The following is a 22918-nucleotide window of genomic DNA, read 5'->3' on the forward strand; positions in this document are numbered from 1 at the left end:
CTGAAATGTGTGCTTCTAATACATTTTTGGATGGGATTTCAGGATGTAATGAATTCTTCTGGTGTTAGCGGGCAAGTTTGCTTGCTTGTTGTTTGGATATAGGTTTTGGGCTGTAGCGTTTTAAAAAGTCATCAATAGTTTTGTCACGGTTGTTTGCTACCCAGTTGTTGTTGTTCCATGAGAAGGTTATAAAGTTCAGAATAGTACTGAGCAAACTGATTTGCGATGTCTTTGCTTGTTAGTAATGTTTGTCCGTAAGATGTTTGGATTGAGTGAATAGTAAAGTTAGGTTTTTTAAATTGTTAGTCTCTAGCTCAGAGTCTACCATTTTTATTGTTGTGCTCATAGAAAATTTTTCGAGCTAGAGCATAGTTTCTTCTTACTTTTTGCCGAAGCTCTTCCATTAGCTGGGTATGAGTTTGGACTAGTTCCCTTAGTGTGTGTTTTGCTTTAGTCAATTCATGTTTTTTTTTTTCTAAGATTTTGATTTTTTTTCAGAAGGGCATCCATTGCAGTTTGTTTGGCTCGCTTACGTGCAGTTGCCACGGATATTAATAACCCCCTTACTGCACATTTGTGAGCTTCCCACTGTGTAAGGGGGTTGATGTCAGGGGTGTTGTGATCCAAAAAGTTAGAGATATGTTTATTAATGGTGGATACGTTATTGGGATGTGAAAGTTAAGTTAAGTCAAGCTGCCATGTTTTGGTGAATTGTGGTTTCTCAGGGGATTTTAATGTTATAGAAATTGGGTGATGATCTGATAAGAAAATAGGCTCAATTGTTGCTCTCGTGAGTAGTGGAAGGTCCTTTTGTGATATCCAAAATTAATATATTCTAGAATAGCGATTGTGTGGCATGAAAAAAAAAGTATATTCTTTTTCTCCTGTGTGGAGTGAGTGCCATGGGTCGTGTAGAAGTTCATATAGCTGAGTTTAAATCTGGCAGAGAGCCTGATAAGGCAATAAGGATGTGCCCAGTGAAGTCTCTTCTAGTGGATTTAAGGGTATGTTGAAGACTTCTACAAGTCTAAAGCCCCATACACACGTACCGATCGTCGGCCGAACGATCTGCCGTCTTTTGTCCGAGGGCTGTCTTGTCTGTTGAAAACTGCAAAAGACTGCACACTAATTTTGTCGGCCAACAACAGCCGACTGCAGAAGTGATGTCATGTGATGGTTAACTTTCCGTGTGTTTTTTCTTTTCTGAGCATGCTCAGTCTTGCAAATCTGCTGTCTGTCGGCCGAATTCTGTTGGTCAACAAAAATTTTAATGCTTGCACGACAGATTCTTTTCGGCTGAAAGTGCACTGACGGCTGTCGGAAGCATCATACTAACAAGCCGAAAATCGGCCGATCGTTCGGCGGCTGAACATTTTTGGCCGACAATCGGTACGTGTGTACGGGCCTTTAGGATACCTGTTTGAAAAGAGGTAAGTGCCAGGGTAAATATTTCAAAAATAGGTGACTTGTGCTTTATTAGGACTGTATATATTTGCTGTTGTAATTGGTTTCCCCCAAATTGTGCCTTTAATAAATAAAAAAAAGTCCCTCTTCATCAATTAGAGAATTAGTGGTATCTAGGGGGAGATTTTTGTAGAGTTGAATAGCTACTCCTTTTGTTTTGGCTATGTTGTTTGTAGCGTGAAAGATTATGGGAAAGTCTTTGTTAGTAAGTTTGGGGATGTTGTTCGTACGAAAATTAGTTTCCTGTAAAAGAACAGTCAGCTTTAGATTTTTTCATATACAGTAGAAGTTTAGATCTCTTTTCTGTTATGTTGAGGCCTTTAGAAATGAGTGAAACCATCTTAAGGTTGGCCATTATGACATTTATTAGTGTAGGAAATATATCAGGCTAGTTATAGGGGAAAATAAATGGGAGAGGGGGGTTTAGGGGATTATATCCAACTTATGGCTAGAAGAGACCTGCTCTTTAGCCTGATATGATAGGTGTTGTCAGAGTGGGTCAGCGCAGGCTTTTTGTACCTTTGCTGTGGTAAGGTGTGGCAGGAATGATAAAGATGGTATACAGTATATGTATACTACAGTAAGAGAGAAAGTTTGTTTAAGGGAACTGAGTGTTTTAATTCCATTACACTCTTGTGGTCCCTGGATTGCAGGAGTATTAGACTCATGGACTTCATGCAGAGGAAAAGAATGGGAAGTAGGACACAACAGGGAGTATTTAAGTTGTTAATAGGGGCATTGCATAGAACCACTTTTAGTGGATGGTGGAGGTGATCGAAGTAGCAGTTCATGATGACCGTATGAGTTTATATTTACGATACTGTGCCCCTTAGGGTATAGTGTCAGATATCCGATCTGGAGAAATCAAGTCATAATACCTCCCCTTTTGCCTGAAATACTAAAGCAGAGAACAGCCAGACTTTTCTCTCTTGAAAATACATAACAATAAGAATATTTAGCCTGTAAGCACTGAGACCTGAACTGGTAGCATACTTGAGAATACTCTATTGAACTAATGATTTGGTTAAAATGGTCTGTAAGAACTCTTATCCGTTCTTTTGGTTGAGGTATAAATATATCCCCAATATTTTATACTCATATCTCTATATCTCACCTCAAGCCTCTTTAGAGAAGCAGTTACATAGACCTTCTGTTCATCAACAAAATTTTGATAATGGGGATATATTCGATCTGGTAAAACCTTCTTTTCTAACCTTAGTTATAAACACAGACTTGACAATATGCTTCTTTTTTATATTAAATTATCCTGCTAAACTCATGTCGTTTACTATTCTCGAAACGATAAAACCACCAGAATATTGTTTCAAACCCACTATTTATTTTGCTAAATGTTATATCTTTTATACTATATGTTACTCTAGCCTCAAATACTATACCTAGGATGCATGTTTTGAATTGTTAGCAAACACTCAATCTTTATTGAAACATACGACACATATTCTCCCAAGATACATGGAGGATTAGATCACTGCACCAGTCTGATAGATCCAATACGTGGATGCTCATTGTTCACAAAATGAATGTGGATCTTCCTGAACTTTTAAAAGTATGGGTCACCCGGGAGGACCTGCTGATAACCAAAAGGGAAATTTCCATCTTCATTGGATTGCTTTTTCCCTGAGAAGATCTAGAAGAGGATTGAGGTCTTTACGTTGATGCAGAGTGATCTGTGAAAGGTCTTGATATAACTTGACTTCTGTACCTTGACATAGGATACGGCCTCTGGTTCTGGCTTTGCTCAATATGTCCTCTTTTAATTGAAACTTCACCATACAGCAGACAATGTCTCTAGGGGGATCATTGTCTCTGCCTCTGGGCCATGGCACTCTGTGAAATAGTTCCATCTCAATAGGCATATCTGGGGCCTCCCCAGCAGGTCATAATCCACTTCAGCTCCGTAAGGTTTTACTCCCTTAATGGCCAGGCTCTTTTTTGTGTTACGGCACTGCGTTGCTTTAAGTGACAATTGCACATCGTGCGACACTGTACCCCAAAAAAATTGATGTCCATTTTTTCCCACAAATAGAGCTTTTTTTGGTGGTATTTAATCACATCTGTGGTTTTTATTTTTTTACGCTATAAACAAAGCCTACTTGATCTTGTCAATCTTGCCAATGGTTGTGAAGTTTTTCTCCCTCTGCAGCTGTAAACGGTACCAAGGAGTGTGAGGACTTGGTTTAAGCAGCCATCTTCCTCAGTGTCTAGATCACGTCCCTGATATTCTACTCTCCATGAAAAATCTTGCCTCCTCTCTTATTTTTTGCAAAATATTACAACTTTTGGGCGGCTATCATTATATAAAATTAACAACACCAAATCTTTCATGCTATCTATACAGTATGTATAACATCGCTTCTTAAAAAGCAAGGATCTTGAGTCTTCTCATCTTCAGGGGCTCTAAATTGGCCTATTTGACTATAATTCTCACATCCTTGGACAAAAAATTAGTTACTTATTCTTTACCTGTTCCATTCCCTGCCAATAATATTAATGTAATATTAAACTTGCCTTCAATCTCTTCTGAAACCTATAGACAACTTTATGTGGGGGAACTAACAAAGCAAGAATTAATAGGTTGTCCACCAATGCTACCAAATCACATGCTGGCATGGTGACCCCAGATGTAGCAAAATACTACAAAGCAACTCTCCTGGACTATCTCAGGCAATGGTGGTCCTCTCCACCTGATAAACATAGGATTTAAAAAGAAAAAAAAATGTTTTTTTTCTTACCTCCAACCCTTTCTGTTATTATAAGCTACTTCTTTAAATCAGTACTTCTCTAGGATCTACCTAGATATCAATAATGCAGCTTTAAAAATATGCCAAACTACCTCCAGAGCCTCCTGCATTACACTTCCTGCAGTTTAAAACATGATCCTCCTAGGATCTTTAAGTTTAGCAGATCTTAACGTATCCCTGTGGACAGCAGCTGGCATCCGATTGCTAGGACACCTTTACATGGATTTGACTGTTCAATCCTTGAAAATATTATATCTATTCACTCCAATCTATTTCAAATGCCTCTACATTAGACATTTTGAGTACTCCATTCAAATTACCATTGCTTCAAACTTTGTTGAAACTCTACACCAATCCCAATCCAAGCAAAAAAGGAACCACACCCATATACTGCCTCCTCGACTTCCATTCACAACCTGAAAAACTGCTGACAATGCTACAATGGGAATCAGGTATTGGTGATACCTTAATTATCCATCAGTGGTCCACTGCCCTGAAATGAACTCCCAAATCATCCAAATGTCTCTTTCACTGGGAAACTGTCCAAAAAAAGCCTACACAGATGGTATTACACATCTCAAAACTGGCACAGTGTTATGCTTAACAATGCTCCCCACTTTTATGGAAATAATGTGGTCATATTGGATCCAATAATTCATATCTGGTGGAACTACTGTGTCCTTTCCCTCTTCTGGAAGGAAATATTTTCATTTCATTACCTCCATTACTCATATAGCTTGCCTGGGCCTCTATATACCAGGTACTCTTTTTTGCATACAGTGATAGCTGCAAGACTGGCATTGGCTAGAGCTTGGAAACAGAAAGAAGCCTCATCATTACCTTCAGTCATGAACACTCTTAATATACATTACACACATCCTTTAAAATGATGTTTGCTCGCACGTACAATGCTTGGCAAGCTCTACATCTGGCTATTGGACACTAGTTGTGCAGTCTAAATTACACAGCCTCTTAGGGACTTCTCGCTTCACTATTTTAATTTCTTGCTAAGTTTCTATTGTACATAATTTTATTGAATAACCTTTTCTAATCATACTTTTTAAACCTGGTACATGACACTGTAGTATACAGTGTATACCAATAAAGTGGTTGTAAAGGCACAAGTTTTTTTACCTTCATGCATTATGCATGAAGGTAAAAATCTTCTGTGTGCAGCAGCCCCCCCAATACTTACCTGAGCCCCCTCTCTATCCAACGATGTCCAGGAGAGCCTTGCCTCTTTGGGGACTTGCACTCCTGATTGGCTTTTGGCAGCTGTGGGAGCCATTGGCTCCAGCTGCTGTCAATCACAGCCAGTGAGCCAATCAGGATATATAATGCTAACTATGATCTCTGTACTATATGTTTCATTGTGATCTTAGCTGTTTCTGTTACATCTGTAACTTTTTGTTTCGTAATTCAAAAAATGATTAATAATGATCAATATTTGAAAAAAAATAAGGAAAAAAATAGCTAACGAAACTGGAGTGTTGAAGACATTAAAAGACATAGCTGAGCAAAATTGGGAGCCATGGGCACAAAGAAGGCAGCTTAGTAAGGAGTTAGAAAAAAAATGGTGAAAATCATCTAAAAGTTGCAAATACCTCCAGTATTAAAATTGATAAACTACAGGTAGCAGTTTGATGGAAAGAAACTGTGTGGTGCAAGATAAATTTCAGCAGTGCAATGCATACTATGATATGAAAAGCAAGCTTATTGATTTATTGTACAAAAAATTGTCTCAAATTGAAAAATGTATTGTATTATTGGAAAGAAAGTTGGCAAATGTAAACCTTCATCTGAGTAGCAAAGATCAATGTATTTTATTCCTTATGACATAGTAAAGTGTGAGAGAACCAGTACAAACACAGTTCAGAGTTTGTAAAAAAAATGATGCTCCAGTGCAAAAATACAATTTGAGTAATCAAGATACATGATCTCTTCCAAAGGCCTGGGAACCAAACTACCAGGACCTCTAGCAGCCCATGTAACTACAAGTGTTATTGATAATTTAACAGATGCAGGGAGGAAATTGAAAAAATGCAGAGTATTTGAGTAATGAGGAAAGCAGGAATGATTTACAAAAAATAATATTTGTTTATCAATAATTTCTATATGACATTTTTCAAGTAATTACAGATGGTATGCAAAAGGTAAGAAAAAGGTATAATGAAGATAAAAAAATAAACAGTGGGTCAGTATATTGGTTCTGTAACAATGTTAGAACATTGAAAGAGTACACAGATACAGCAGTGACAAGTTATACTCAATATACTGGAACAAGTAACACATAAAGAACGTAATAAAATTGGTAAGGCAAGGCTCCAGTGACAATCCCATGCATTGGTACAATGAGCTGTGGTTTGAAGAAGGTCCTTTTAGAGGGGGATTCAACAAGAGCAAGGAAGTTTACACAAGGGAGTGGGTTTGGTACCTTTGGAGCCATGGTTGCCAGAGGTTGTGTTTTTCCATATTCACCTTTGCGGGAAGCCATCATAAGCTCATAGGAGCAGTGTTTGTGAACTACTGCAAGGGCATCTTAACCACTTAAGCCCCGGAAGATTTTACCCCCATTCCGACCAGGGGGTATTTTGCGATTCGGCACTGCGTGACTTTAACGGACAATTGCGCGGTCGTGCGACGCTGTACCTAAACGAATTTGGCGTCCTTTTTTTCCCACAAACAGAGCTTTCTTTTGGTGGTATTTGATCACCTGTGCGATTTTTTTATCACGCGCTATAAACAAAAAAAGAGCGTCAATTTTGCAAAAATAGCAATATTTTTCACATTTTTTATATGAAATTCCCCAAAAAAAATTTAAAAATCAAAATTTTTTTACTTTTTCGGCCAATTTGTTTTATGCTACCTATGTTTGGTAAAAAAAATCACAAAAAGCGTATTTTGATTGGTTTGCGCAAAAGTTATCGCGTTTACTAACAAAGGGAAAGATTTCTGTCATTTTTGTTGTTTTTTTTTTTAACGTGTAATGGCGGCGATCTGCGATTTTTTTTGCGGTACTGCGACATTGGGGCGGACAGATCGGACCCTTGACTGACATTTTTGACACTTTTGGGGTTACCAGTGACATTTCTACAGTAATCAGTGCTATATATATGCACTGTTACTGTAAAAATACACTGGTAGTGAAGGGGTTAACTTTATTTGGGAGGGAGGGGCTGTGTGTATCCCTAGGGGCGTGCTTTCTACTATGATTGGCTGGGGCTTGAGCTGTATGGACACTGATCAACGGATCTACATACTAGATCCGAGTGATCAGTATCCTAACAGCAAGGAGAATGACAGGCAGCTTGTTTACACAAGCTGCCTGACATTCTCCCTCTCCCCCGCCGATCGCCGAGTGACCGGCGGACATCGGGTCCGCCGGTCACACGCGCGGGGGGGTCCGTGACCACGCGGGAGCGGGAGCGCGCCTCCGGGGGCGCGCGCTCGCTCCCTAGACCCTCACAAGCTAGTGACGTAGCCCTACGTCACTTTGCCTGTGAGGGGCTGACTGCCGACGTAGATCGGCGTTAGGCAGTCGGCAAGTGGTTAATGTAAACGAATGCATTTAAGGAAAAATAATCCCTTGAGAGAGTACAACATTGTGGATACAGTGTTAGCCAGCACTACAGCAGAAAAAAATGTGGGGGTACTTATTTAAAATGGTTGCAAAATGAGGCTGTAAGAATATTTAATAATATCTCGCTGGGCCGCCTCCATTATGTCAGAATATTTATACTGCTCTGAATATAACAATGTCTATTTATGTTAATAAGCAAAGATCTGTGAGGAAGGAGAATCTTCACATATTTCCACAAATCAATATGTAGTGAATTCTTTTTAATTGATTAATTTCTTTTTAAAAGCATATACCAATCTTAGTGAGTACAGTCTACAGTATGGAATATATATAAAATATTTATTCACAAGACATGTATTCACAATATATGATCAAACTTAAATGACACAAAAAGATAACTCTACATAAAATACTAACTTCAAACAATTAATGCAATGTGATGTTTAGCTCAATAATGAAAGTGAAAGTGAAAGCAAGATTACCATTTCTCCAGGTATAGCATAAACCATAGGTAAGTGTTCTATATAAACAGACCACAATTTCTGCGAATCGCATAGCCGAAAGTTACTCCACTGCAGATGGAGCGAGAATAAGCCATGCAAAATGGAAGACTAAAATCGCAATTAATGCGCTAAATCTGATATTAATAAAAATGTATAAAAACAAAAATCAGCTATTTAGAGAAAAATCTACTATACTACTAATATAAAACATATAAGGAAGGAATAAACAATATTGAATAAAATCAAATTACACAGCAAGGCATATTTACCACATTTAAGATGGCTGCTAGCTTCAAATGGTCGTTACCAGAGTCCTAAGATGGATGCCTTTCTTAAGATGGTGGCTTCCCTCCAAGTTTCAGATAAATGATGGAGCAAGATGGAGTATGTCTGGATGAGTCTATAAATGGATGTAGTAGTGTGTATGTTGCAAGTGTAAGGTGTGTTGTGCAATGTAATGTGTCCTGTCTCACATCTGGGTTCTTCTTTTATATGGTATTAACAAAGGGCTATAAAAATTACCATAAGTTAAACCCAGAGGGATGAAACATTATCCCCATTGGTTGGGATATTCTATACCTTAACTGGTGAGGTCATAGTCACACCTCTCCTAATAACTCAATATTTTGTATAATAAAATTAACGGATGATTTCTCTATATTTAGGATTAACTATAAAACACAACATAAAAACTTGTCCATACTCTCAGTACATACATAAATGTCCATCTAATCTCCATCATTCATCTTGGCAAGTAATGGCATTTCAATAATTATATTATTAATACAATATATATATTTATATTGGAAATATCTAAATTATACCAAGACTGCATTTGGTATTTCGTCCAAAGAGGGCAGTATTGTACCGTTCATTAGATTTTGTATTTAAAATAATTAGAACATATCCTTATCTGATGATCTTTGACCTGTCTGGCTAGTGAAGATCCATTAATTATTTGACCATTCCATAGGCTGTCAGACATTTAGGCTATGATTGGAAGATCTATAGTGTCTGGCTTGTAGTATTTATGATACCTTAAACACTTAAACACAAACTTCTCTGAAATTAGGTAATTAGTTACACTTACACATGTCCTTACACTTAAAAGAAATGTATTCTAACATTTATACATATATATATTGTGACAGGAAGTCAGGTAAATCTGTGGATATAGTCACAGACAGGAGATACATTTCCACCTGGTTTAGAAAATTCACCAATTACTATAGGGTGTCGGCTGCAGAGGTAGCCAGAACTGTCTAAGGACGTTGAACAGATTTCAGCTATTCAGAATGAGGCAATTAAGGCCTCTATAATTTGTCCAGAGGAAGTCTATGGATTGCTGCCTCCTGACGCTGTGTGAGCTGGGGAGAGGAGGACAGTCAGATGTGTGCCTCCCGACGCTGTGTGAGCATGGGAGAAGGATTGCTGCCTCCTGACGCCGTGTGGGTAGAGGAGGACAGTCAGATGGGTGCCCCCTGAAACTGTGTGAGCATGGGAGGGGAAGACCTCCTGTAGCGATGTGCGCTGAGGAGGGTAAAAAGTGTGACGACTACTCAAGGTGAGGTCTTGAACTATTTCTATGTGAAGAGAAAAACAAAGGAATGTCCTCTATGTGAAGAGAAAAGGGACATGTTCAATGGACATTTGTTGTGTGAAGAGAAAATAAATGGACTATTGATGGTCTGCTGTAGGATCAGCAAAGTCTGCCCAACAGTAGGTTGCGGACAGACTCCCTAGGTAGGTTCCGGTGTGTGAGAAGGTAGCCGCCCACCGTGGCAAGGATTTATTTTGTCTTTTATTTTATTTTGATGTTTTTGACGCTTGCACTTGTGTGAAGAAAATTGCATGAATAAACCGAACTGTTGTTTGTAACCACTTCTCGGCTATCTGTGTAACGAACCCCCCCCCAAGGGGTCATCCATACCCGCCACCGATACCCGTCATACCCGCCACCCTCCCCACAATATATATATATATAAAACATCATATACACATTCCACCACATCAACAATATAATAAGACTTAATTGTTGATATACAGTTTACACATAATATAAGGTATCTTTAACATTTATATTTTAAATGTCTATTGAAGAACACTGAGCCATTGTCTATTGTTGCAATACTTACAGACAGGCTGACTCTACCATTATGTCTTATCTGATAGAGATGTCAATGTATCACCCTATTTATGACAAAAGGGATACAAAGACCTCTGTTGAAATTATAAGACCCTATTGTAAGAGAAATTTTGTTTAACAAGTACATATGAACTTTCTTTCACCTCCAAACAAGATGGAAGCTACACTGTTCAGAATCTTATATGCATAAGATGGAATATACATGACTTTTTAAATCCATTTTTTTTCTTTTATTTAATTATTAAATCCCCCAATAATCCTGACAAGGCAAACAGTTTGACCAGGCAGTGGGAAAAGCAAATAGAATTCTAGGATGCAACACTAGAGGGATCACCAAAAGGAGGAATGGGGGGTACTGATTCCCCTACATAGATCTTTATTGAGACCTCATTTAGAATACTGTATCCAGTTCTGAAGATCTCACTTCCAAAAATATATTGATAAGATAGAACGAGTCCAGAGACGGGTAACATGAAACCAAAATCAAGAACACAGGGACATGACCTAAAACTAACTGGAGGAAAGTACAAAACGAATCTTAGAAAGTATTATTTTACTGAAGGGGTAGTTGATGCTTGGAATAAACTACCAGCAGAGGTAGTGAGACAGTCAACAGTAAATGGCTTCAAACATGCTTAGGATAAACATAGATCTTTAGTCAAACAACAAAGTTATTGAGAAAAAAAAACAAACAAAAATATAAAAAAAAACAAAAAAACAAAACAAAAAAAGTGTATTTTTATGCCGTCACTTTTCTATGTTTCTATGTTTCTATCTAACACATTGGGAGGCTGAAGGTGTTTCCAAGATCTTGTGATGTTTTGTCTTGCTGCCAGGAGGATGTGGATGACGGAGTGCCCAGCAAAGGTTTTAAATGTTTGGGCATTTAAGTTTATTAGTGCTAGGTCTGGGAATTAGTGCTAGGGGAGTCTGGGTTTGTGTGAGTGAAAAAATAATTTGTAAAGTTGTAGACCAGAAGTTAGAAAGCAATGGACAGTACCAAAAGGTGTAAATAATGTCCCCAGGGTTCCCACAGCTCCACCAGCATAGAGGGGAAAACTGTTTGTTAAAATGTGCTATTCTAGTGGGGGTAAGATACCACCTGAGGAAAACTTTTGTGTTAATTCCCAAAGTGCAGAGGAGCAGGTAGAGTGTCGGTCCAGGCATCTGGCGGATCCAGACTCCCTGGTTGTGATGACGCGGTGCCTGGACCGACTTCTGTGATGTGGGCTGAAGTCCGCTTTTTGCTGAAAACAGGTCACAGGACTGCAGAACAAACTGCACTCCTGTGAGCCATAGGAGATGTACAGCGAAACGAGCTTTGACTGTACATCTCCTTTAAGGGCATTGCTCACCTGGATGACCAATATAACAGTAGCTCCCTCCACACTTTCAAAAGTATAAGCTTTCCCCCTTTTGCCTACTTTACTTATTTACAAACCCAGTCCTTCTTATTAAAGCATCTATTACCCCTACACTTAGAACTGCCGGCCCCACTTCACCAATTTCTTAACAAACTTTTATGTCCTATATTCATTACAGTAATCATGATTCTACTACCATTGTCAAATGGAAAGAGGCATTGGGCACTTTGTTCTCTGAAAGTAGCTGGAAAAAAGTTTTTGCTACCACATGTGTCATCCAGATATGTAAACCACTGGGAGCTTTTTCAGAAAACTGTTTATCCCTGGTATCTCACTGTGTACAAACTTTCAGTTTGGATCTCATATTGAGAGTTGACAGCAACAGATTCCAAATGCAAATAGAACACTTGAAATGAACTCTGGACCTGTTATCTGCTCCTTGTAAATGGGATAATGAGGGAATAACACACACCTGGCCATGGAACAGCTGAGTAGCCAATTGTCCCATTACTTTTGGTCCCTTAAAAGTGGGAGGCACATATAAAAACTGTTGTAATTCCTACACTGTTCACCTGATTTGGATGTAAATACCCTCAAATTAAAGCTGAAAGTCTGCAGTTAAAGCACATCTTGTTTGTTTCATTTCAAATCCATTGTGGTGGTGTATAGAGCCAAAAATATTAGAAATGTGTCAATGTCCCAATATTTATGGACCTGACTGTACAATACCACACCCAAATGACTGCACAAAATAGATAAACAGTTTGTTAGATTATATATTATATGCAGTTAGGATAAGAAAAACCAAATTAAACAAAATCATTTTTGTTTTTATTAGAAAGTTTAATGAATGGCATCTCATCAATCAAAGTTGGACAGTTGGAGCATATAAAAATAGAAGAAATATTTCAAGAAATATTCTAAAAATTGGCTCCAGCCAGACACATAGATCAGAACAACCCCCCCTCCCCAATGGAGTGGTCTTTATTAGGCGACAGGATGGACAACAAGGAGCAGTACTCAAAAAAGAATGAGAAAAATATATATATGCCTGTGTTCCAATGGACAAATAGATGTGTTAATTGAATTATGTGCCACAAGAGGCAGCTAAGTATGTAGACAAACAGGTACCTTCCAAGGTTATCTAAAAAATGCCCAAACCCATTCAGGACAAACTAAGGCATAGGCTGAAGTTCCAATCATCAATTTCATGTACTCCAGGGGTAATTGGCAGTAGGTCTGTAACACATACAGTACAGCATATTAAACCATCAGTCAAATAAGTGCAACAAGCAATACAGCAAGTAGGTAAATTCAATTTCCCATCCTCAGTAATAGGTTTTAGTCCTCAAAGCTTACCTTGTAACAGAAAAGGCAACCCACACTGACAGTCCCACATGTGCCAGCAAGGTCACTGCTGAAACTTGCTCATATACAGTATTTACCCCCCCCCCCCCCCGTCTTGCCTGTTGTGATGCTGCCTTGGCGGAGCAAGACATGGTTGCTTGTAGATGCTACCATGAATACCCAAACCCACATCCTGGACACTCCTCCCCTCCAGCTGAGCTTTGCGCACAAACCAATGACAAGTGGAGATTCCTCTATGGCTGCACACCATCTAGTGGATCCTGCATAAACAACCCAAACTTGAAAACAAGGGAAATTACCCCAAGCCTCCCAAAAAGCAACAAAAACGAATCAATCAAATCTGTAGCACTTAAAAACAGAGCGGTGGATCCAACAAGGGTGTAAAGGGAACCCACCAAAAGGGTAGATGCAATTAGTGCATTAAAGATTAGTGCCCAGTGGGCCAACCAAACACACCAGGGAACACCCATGATGCCTCATCCATCCCTGGGTGCCGAAGGCATCTGTGCAGCCATTGGCCCAAACCGTAGGAATCAGGAGAAAAATCCAGCCTAACCAGAATCAATTCTACAAACACAACCTAATGCCATCTATCCAATATCATTAAACAAAATACATCAAACAATCAAACATAGTATAGAAAGTGTGCTACATAAGTAAACAATTAATAATGGTACCTGCATCCTATAATATCAAATACACAATAGAACATTGGATTGAGGCACTTTGGACTTTCATGGTACGGTATGAACTACACAGTACTTCTATTTAAATTTCCAAATATTTATTGCAACATTTCAGATTAAAAATACATCTTTACAATGGATAGGAATAATGCAAATACACATATTGATAGTCCAACGAGACAAAAAAAAAAAAAATAACAACACGATTCTGGCAGAACCTAACTTCCTCTAAAAACAGATTGGACAATAGATGAGGTGTCCAAAGTATGGGAAGCCTCAATCAGTGTAGTTCCAATCTTACACTCTACATGTTTCACGGGGTATCCGCTTCTTCAGGAGTTGTTTTAAAGAGGATCTATGAAAAAAATAGAAAAAAAACAGTAATATGCAAGAAAAAAAAGTATAATGATGGAAACCTGTTCGGGAGAGGCGGCGGTAGGAGGGGGTGGGACCCCCTTCCGCCACCCGCAGAAGTGATCGAGTGGCTAATTAGTCACTTGGATCACTTCTGCCTGAAAGGGGATTGCTGGCTGCAAACAATTATACTGGGAGGATGCCTGTAGGTGCAGGCATCATCCCGGTATAACCACTGAAACCCAAGGACGTATGGGTACGTCCTTGGACAGGAAATGGTTAAAGAAGTTTCCATTATTTAGTCTGCTTTTGCTAGACAATAGAAAACATCACAATACGATAACACAGACTAACTGAATTTCTAGAAACCTCTGCCCTCATTTTTGGACATGCATTCTTATTGACTAACCCTAACTGGAAGCATACAATCGTAACATTTTACAGTTTTTACAATCTTTACTATAATTGGGACTCATAACACTGTTTAGTAAAGGTCACCCGATTGGACAATAGATGAGGTGTGCAAAGTATGGAGAGCCTGAATCAATGTAGTTCCAATCTTACACTCTGCATATATCCTGGGGTATCCACTTCTTCAGGAGTTGTTTTAAGGAGGATCTATGAAAATAATAGACAAAAATCAGTAATATGCAAGGAAAAAAAAAAGGCATCATCCCAGTATCATTGTTTGCAGCCAGGCAGAAGTGATCCGAGTGACTAATTAGCCACTCGATCACTTCTGTGGGTGGCGAAAGGGAGTCCCACCGCCGCCGCCTCTGCCAGGCTTTCTGGTCCCATTGCAAAAGGCCAGGGGTGATACGTCGGTGGTGATGGCTGCCTGGGACAGAGAGAGAGGAAGTGACGTTGTGCCCCTCTCTCTGTAACCCTGGAAACTGGAAGCGACAAGTATCTGTCACTAATAGCCCCTGAATCTCTCCATAAAGAGGACCTGTCATGGCCCATGCTATCACAAGGAATGTTTTTCATCCCTTGTGATAGCAATAAAGTTTGTACAAAAAATAAAAAATATTAAAAAAATTGGAAACGTCTTTAACCACTTCCCACCCAAGGACATACTCGTACCTTGGGTTTCAGTGGTTATACCAGGAAATAAAATAAAATGCAGCGCTAATGTCTAAGAATAAGATCAAAGTGGGAAGTCCACAATGTATATAATAAGTCCACAGTCTTTAACCCCTACGTAGGCTACTATGAAACATGTAGGAGGAGTCTGCCCGCGTCTCACGTCACAAGCTGGAAGAAGTCAGTTGTCCCTCCTAGCGGCTCTGATACACCAGATACGATACATGACTGAGACTTTCTGTGTCATTTTATCATATGTGTGGTGAGTAGTGCCGGTTCACACTGATGCGCTTGCGATTGTAATGCGAATTTGCGGTGCGAGTTTACCTTGCGTTTTTCCATAGTACAGCGCGATTGCAATGCGAATCGCATTGCGTATAATCATGTTAATTAGCTCAGGTGCGATTTTTGCTCCAGCCAATCCAAATGAAATGGGTGTTAACTTCCGGTGGACTTCCTGGTCTTTATGAGGAGAGTACACCGTGGAGTGTGAGCTGTGGTTTTGTTTGGAGATTACGTTGTGGAGAGTGTGCTGTATTTTGGTGTATTGCCACTATGTTTCATTTGCCTTTGGTCATGGCAGCAGTTGCTACTGCCACTGCTGCAGTCTTGATCAATAAGGACAGGAGGAGGAGAAGGATGAGGATGATGATGATGAGAAGACGAAGGTATTGGGTTCATCCCATAATTTCAAACAGGGAAGAGAGAGGTCAGTTCAATGTCCTCTATCATGATCTCCGGCAACATGAAGAGAAGTTTTTCAACTATACTCGGATGTCTGTTAATAGGTTAGTATGTGAGAGGGAGTCTCTCCTTCTTCTTCTCTCTTTTTGCTGCTTCCCTCTATATCTCTTTTTTCCCCATCTCTCTTTTTCCTCTCTCTCTGTTTTCACCTATATCTACCCCCGAATCATTCCTGAAGCTCCCCACGCCCCCCTTTTGCTTGCCACTTACGTGTGTTGTGTTTTTTTTTAGTTTTGACAAATTACTTGGGCTGCTCTTTTCACGTTTGGAGCGTCAGAACACCACCTTCCGGAACAGTGTTGTGCCTGCTGAAAGATTGCTTGTTACATTACGGTAAGTGTGATATATTTTGTGAAAAGTCATGTATTTTTTTTCTCCATAGTTAGCAATACAGTGAATGCAGACAGATATGATGGCAAAGTTGACTTCAAAAAAAGTTTTTATTTTTTTTTTATTTTGTTGCATGTAACAAGAACAAAGGAACAAAATACAGAAAAATTAGGTCAAAAAAGACAACTTAGGTCAACGTGGCAATACAGTGGCAAGTGTACTATAGATCCAAAAAATTTGGTGAACTCTCCAGATCAAGTGGTGTTGAAGAGCCTGAGGGTGTATGATCCACGGTGTTGGGATATAGCCATGGCACAAGCGGGGATGGAGTTCTATGTGACGGTCCACTTGGGGGCCTATATTGTGGATAGGGTGGAGGTATTTTTGGGGAAAATGCACTAGATTGTGATGGTGGTGGTGGTGGTCTGCTGGAGGGGGGGGAAATGGGAAGAAGTGGAGACATCCGGTGTTCTAGTGTGGGGGGGGATTACAGAGGGAATTGGGGAAGGAATAGGATATGGGATTTGGGATCTAGGGGTCTCATGGATGCTCCGATATTGGTCAAAACTTGACGGATAAGGGTTTGTTGGAATGGCAGAATGACTGGGTGTGAAATGAGGGGACCATGGAGTGTCTTGCGGTACAGAGAACGAATGTATGCAGTTTTGTACCGCCATTCTCATGTCGAAATACCTTTCAGACGGGACCTCTTTGAGAAGAGGCACCAAGCTATGAGCAAATAGTGTGTGAGGACATTTATGTGCATCTAGTTGCTGGCTGATGCCTGACATAATGTCCACTAAGTGCTTTGTCTGCTCGTCTTCCGCCTCAGCAGTTGCCCTGCTGACTCTCCTCCTGTGGGATGTAGAGCCTCAACTTTGAGGCCTGGTGGAAGGCGTGGAAACGTCAGTTTCCTCAAACTCCTGTTCTGGTTCTTGAGCGGATCCTGACTCATCCAAACTCTGTGACTCGTTAGGAATATTTGAACTACTATTCGAACATGCAAATGCGACGCCTTCTTCCTCATCAACTTGAGCTGCATGCTCCTCCTCCTCCCCTTCCTCCTGCACATTCTCCACCTCCTCCCAACTTGCTTGTGTGCTGCAATGACAAACATGAAACAACTTTTCATCATCCGCTCCAATATATAATTTGAATGATAGGTGGGGATTGGAAGGTGAGGGGGTTGGGGGTGGGGTGAAGAGGGAGGGGGAAGGAAGGATGGGTTAATAGTGAAAGAGAATTTGACAATAAACTTACTTCCGCATTTCTAGAACCGGGAGCAGAAAATCCAGACATCTGGCAAAGGCATAGGGACGCTTAGGGGGGGCACCGGATCCACTTCTCGCCTCACGTTCCAGTCTCTTGTACCTTTGCAGGGTATCCTTGAGGCTACGCCATCTTGTTCGTATTAGTAATTCTGTAAGAGAAAAACATGACTAATAATAACTTTCTGTTTTTTATTTCAGGTACCTTGGAACTGGTAATTCTTTTGCAAGCCTGCATTACGAGTTCAAATTGGGGAAATCTACTGTGAGCACAATTGTTCGTGATACCTGTATTGCCATCTGGGAGGTCCTAAGAGATGTGGTGATGAGAAAACCAACCAAAGAGGAGTGGATCTCTGTAGCTGATCTTTTTTGGCAACGCTGCAACTTCCCTAATTGTGTCGGTGCTATAGATGGCAAGCACATTAGGATTGTGAGACCAGTTGGTAGCGGCACCAAATATTTCAATTACAAAAAATATTTTTCTTTGGTTTTGCTGGCAGTGGCGGATGCAAACTACTCATTCATCTACATAGATGTTGGTTCATATGGGAGCAGTTCCGACTCCAGTATTTTTTCCCACTCCAGTTTTGGAAAAATGCTGCGTGAAAAAAGCCTGGACCTCCCACATGAAAGACCACTGCCTGGAACATCTCAGCAAAGCCTCCCATTTGTTTTTGTTGGTGATGAGGCTTTTGCAATTTCGGAACACCTGCTTCGCCCGTATGCTAATCGCTCACTGACTGTTGAAAAGAGAGTGTTTAACTACAGGCTCACAAGAGCGCGCAGAGTTGTGGAGTGCAGTTTTGGTATTCTGGCAAATAAGTGGCGCTTTCTACACACGCCACTGACTCTAACCACGGATAACGCCATAATTGCCGTCAAAGCTGCCTGTGTACTCCACAACTTTGTAAGATCGCGAGATGGATACCTCTTCGAGGACTCCCTGATGGATGATATGGAAGGCGCAGAGTGGATCCACACCAGGGGAAACTACAGAGGGGCCAACATCAGGGAGAATTTCACTGACTACTTTATGAGTCCTGCTGGTCAAGTGCCATGGCAGCTTGATTCCATACAATAAAGAGTATTAATTAATTTTTACTGTACTTTGTTTCAATAAATAAACTATTGTTCAAATGTTCAACATTGCGTAATGCATTTCTTTTCGTCTGTGGTTACATACTGAGCATGCATTGTCTTCCACAGGGCCCCCCATAGATCCCCATTTAAAACTTGGCCCCCCCATAGATCCCCATTTAAAACTTGGCCCCCCCACATAGATCCCCATTTAAAACTTGGCCCCCCCACATAGATCCCCATTTAAAACTTGCCCCCCCCAAAGATCCCCTTAAAACTTGGCCCCCCCCATAGATCCCCTTAAAACATGGCCCCCCACATAGATCCCCATTTAAAACTTGGCCCCCCCATAGGAGAATATATACACATACCTTTCTTTTTGCGCTCTTGAGTTGTGAATCCACTCCAGTCCTCATACAGGCTTGCACAAATTTCTTCCCACCCTCTTTTCTTCATAGCGTTGTTTTTGTACTCTGCAGTACGGCTGTCCCATATATATGGCCTGGAACGGACAAGCCTGATCAGCTCCTCATTGTCGATCCCAACACGTTTGGGTGCCATGTTTGTTGATGAAGATGTTTGTGGATGTCACATGCAGGCTCGGGACAGGAAATAGGGGGGTGTAGCTGTCGGGACAAACTATACACATATTCGCACATATCTGAACTGTACATGCGAGTTCAGAGCGATTTACATTGATGTCTATGGAGACTAAATTCGCAACGCAGCACTGTAAACTCGCACAAGACCCTTTTTTTCATCGCATCACATTCGCATCTAGATCGCAACGCATAGATGTGAACGACCGTCACGAATGCAATGTATTTTTTAAGTGCATGCGATTGGAGACTTTTTAGAACGCAACGCATTCGCAGTACAAGCGCATCAGTGTGAACCGGCACTTAGAGGATATAGGACCAAGAGAAGTGCCCCCCAGTATGATCTCCTTTAGGATTTAAAGGTGTTTCTGATCACTGTGAGAGCGGTGATCAATTGATTCTGGTAAGAGGCTAACAAATCTCTGTGGTGGAGGTGCAAGCTATCCCTGTTCACCAAGTGTCGTCCAACTTTCACACATCAAGGGGTTAAAGACTGTGGACTTATTATATACATTGTGGACTTCACACTTTGATCTTATTCTTAGACATTAGCGCTACATTTTATTTTATATCTTTGTTATCATTTGTTGATTCATGCTGGCTGCTATATTTTAGACTTGGATGCACGGTTTTCTTTTATTTTATACCAGGAGAATGCCTGCACCTACAGGCATCATCCCAGTATCATTGTTTGCAGCCAGCAATCCCCTTTCAGGCAGAAATGATTGGAATGACTAATTAGCCATTCAATCATTTTTGATGGGTGGCGGATGGGGGTCCAGCCGCCGCTTCTCCTGGGCTCTCTGGTCCCATTGCCGAGGCCGGGAGCAATGCAGCCCGCGGTGATGGCTGCCTGGGACAAAGAGAGAGGAGCTGACATCTTTCCCCTCTCTCTGTAACCCTGGAAACTGGGAGCAATGAGCATATGTCACTTCAAGCTCTGCCCCTTTGTTTACCTGGCCAACAGCGGCCAGGGAAGCAGCCGATTAGACCAATCTCGGTCTGGTTGGCTGGATGGGGGGTCTGATAGACCCCAAATCTCTCCATAAAGAGGACCTGTCATGGCCCATGCTATCACAAGGGATGTTTTTCATCCCTTGTGTTTAACAATCAAGTTTATTGAGAACATGAAGTACATTACAACAAAAAGAAAATGCACAGGTAGCAAAGGTACAAACATGTCATTAGGTTGGTATAGTAGCTTATGGAAAAATCATCACTGAAGCAAACGACTTCTTCAAGTAAAAGCAACTGAATTCAAAACAGATGCAAGGGTACGAATGTCAAATAGTGCATAAGCGGAAACATTCCTTATGTAATACAATCTACAATAGTAAACAGTGGATAACGTAAAAAAAAACACGATCAAGGTGCTTAGAAAAAAACGGCCTGAGCCCAACTAGTAACATATTGAAGGTGGACTAGGCCCAACTATTCATCACTTCTAGAAGTGCCTGCAATAGCCCTAGGCCATTTTTTGAATGAGTAAGGAGTTTTTGTAGCTGTGTAGTGGTGTGGCATTGATGTGTAGCAAGCACCGTTCAGGAGAGAGGAGCACTTTCTCACCTATTATGGTCGAGCTTAGTGTCTGAATTTGTTGCCAGAAGTTAAAAATGATAGGACAGGACCACCATATGTGGGTCAGTGTACCTGTCTCTCGGCCACATCTCCAACACGAGTCATCCGTGTGAGGGTACCATTGTTTATTTTTTTCGGGAGTTGCGTATCATTGTGAGAGAAGTTTATATGTCGTTTCTTGCAATTTCGTGCTCAAAGAGCATTTGTGCGAGAGTAGACACGCTCTTCTCCATTGTGCATCAGAGATATCAATGTTTAGTGAGTTGCTCCATCTCTCCTTGAACCTGTCCTGCCTCTTGTCTGTAAACTTCTGTAACCACGATAAGTCAATGAGATGGTCCTCTCAACCCTTACCCCCAAATTACATGTTTTCTCGAAGTCACTTAACGGTCTACTCACTAGGTGGCGCCTTCTATGTGAGGTAAGGTAGCTACGGTTTGAAAGTATGCCCAGAGAGGCATCTTTTGGTCTTTTAACATGGTGAAATCCGCTAGTTGTCTGAATGAGCCCTTAATAAAGCAGTCCCGGGCTAGCAGCGGTGCCAAAGGATTCTTCAGGAAGGTACGGTTGTCCATGCCCGGTTCAAATTCTGGATTGTTTGCCAAAGGAGTCAGCGGCCCTGGTGAGGAGGAGATATCATATTTGGGGGCAATACTATAAAAAGTCCTCAGGGTGGGTCCTATTAAAGGATGTGAGAGTAGAGATTTAGGGCAATGTGACATAGGGATCCACGAGGCGTTTGCCAGGGAAGTAGTGGAGAACGAGTCCTCGACCCCCACCCAGTCTTTTGTACCCACATGGCAGTTCCAGTCAATAATCCTGGAAAGGTGTATAGCCCAATAATAATGCTTAAAGTTGGGAAAACCCATACCACACATTGACTTGGATTTGGTCATGGTGTGTGTACTCTGGGCTGTTTACGGTTCCACACAAATTGTATCAGCAGAGAACGTAATTTCTTGAAGAAATTTGAGGGTATAGCAATAGGCAGGGCCTGCAGGAGATACAAAAGTTTCGGAAGAGTAACCATTTTTATAACGGAGGCTCGTCCAAACCAGGAGAAGTACTTGGGCATCCATGTCTGTAATTCACGTGTGATGGTTGCGAGAAGTGGGAGATAGTTATGTTCAAATAAGTTTTTAGGGTATTGAGTGAGTCTAACTCCTAGGTATTGAATGCCTATAGGGTTCCATCTAAACGTGCAATTTTGTTGAATGTCGAGGACCTGTTGAGCAGATAGGGTCAGATTCAGGGCCTCCGATTTATGATAGATTATCAGCATGTTGGACATATCCATAGAGCTCGAACATCTCCATTAAATTGGGAAGTGAAATCGATGGACGTGAAACACAGAATAGCAAATCGTCCACGTAGGTGGCAATCTTGTGTTCCCTATCACCGATGACAAGACCTCTGATGGAAGAGTGTAGGTTGATTGCACGAATAAAGGGTTCCAAGGAGAGGATGAACAGGAGAGGTGAAAGCGGACAACCCTGTCGAGTCCCGTTTATGTGAATCGGCTCAGACAGGGTGCTGTTCACCTTGACATTAGCTGAGGGATTTGTGTAAAGCGTTGTTATCCATGCAAGCATGTGGTCGCCCAAGCCCACGTGTCTGCTGGTTGCAAACATAAAGTCCCACGCCACTCTGTCGAAGGCCTTCTCCGCGTCCGTGGACAGGAGAAGGCCCTCGACCTTGCCCAAATGGAATCCATGGATCAAACTGATCGACTTCAGAACAGAGTAAGGGCCTGAGACGATTTGCCAGAAGCTTGGCTAGAAGCTTCAAGTCTAGGTTCAACAAAGAAACGGGCCTGTAATTGGCGCAGTCAGAAGTATCTTTGTTAGGCTTTGGAATCACAGTTATGTGTGCCTGAGTGAAGGAGGGCGGGATTGCCCGGTCCGAAAGCAGCGAATTCAGGGCGGTGAGGAGGGGGTATGAGATCTGCTCAGCATATGTCTTGTAATAATGGCCTGTGAAGCCATCGGGACCAGGACTCTTGTTTGGTT

At 41.0% G+C, this 22918-nt stretch overlaps 1 protein-coding gene across 1 annotated transcript; it reads left to right on the forward strand.

The window, feature by feature from the left end:
• Nucleotides 1-17977: 17977 nt before the first annotated feature.
• On the forward strand, nucleotides 17978-22663 carry LOC309548162 (uncharacterized protein; the record flags this gene model as incomplete). Its single annotated transcript, XM_082248125.1, has 2 exons — nucleotides 17978-18562; nucleotides 22499-22663. 2 exons carry the CDS (start codon nucleotides 17978-17980, stop codon nucleotides 22661-22663), a joined length of 750 nt encoding a protein of 249 aa, XP_082104251.1.
• Nucleotides 22664-22918: the final 255 nt, after the last annotated feature.

This window comes from Pelophylax lessonae (genome assembly GCF_965119305.1).
Source record: "Pelophylax lessonae genome assembly, chromosome: 2".
NCBI lineage: Eukaryota > Metazoa > Chordata > Amphibia > Anura > Ranidae > Pelophylax > Pelophylax lessonae.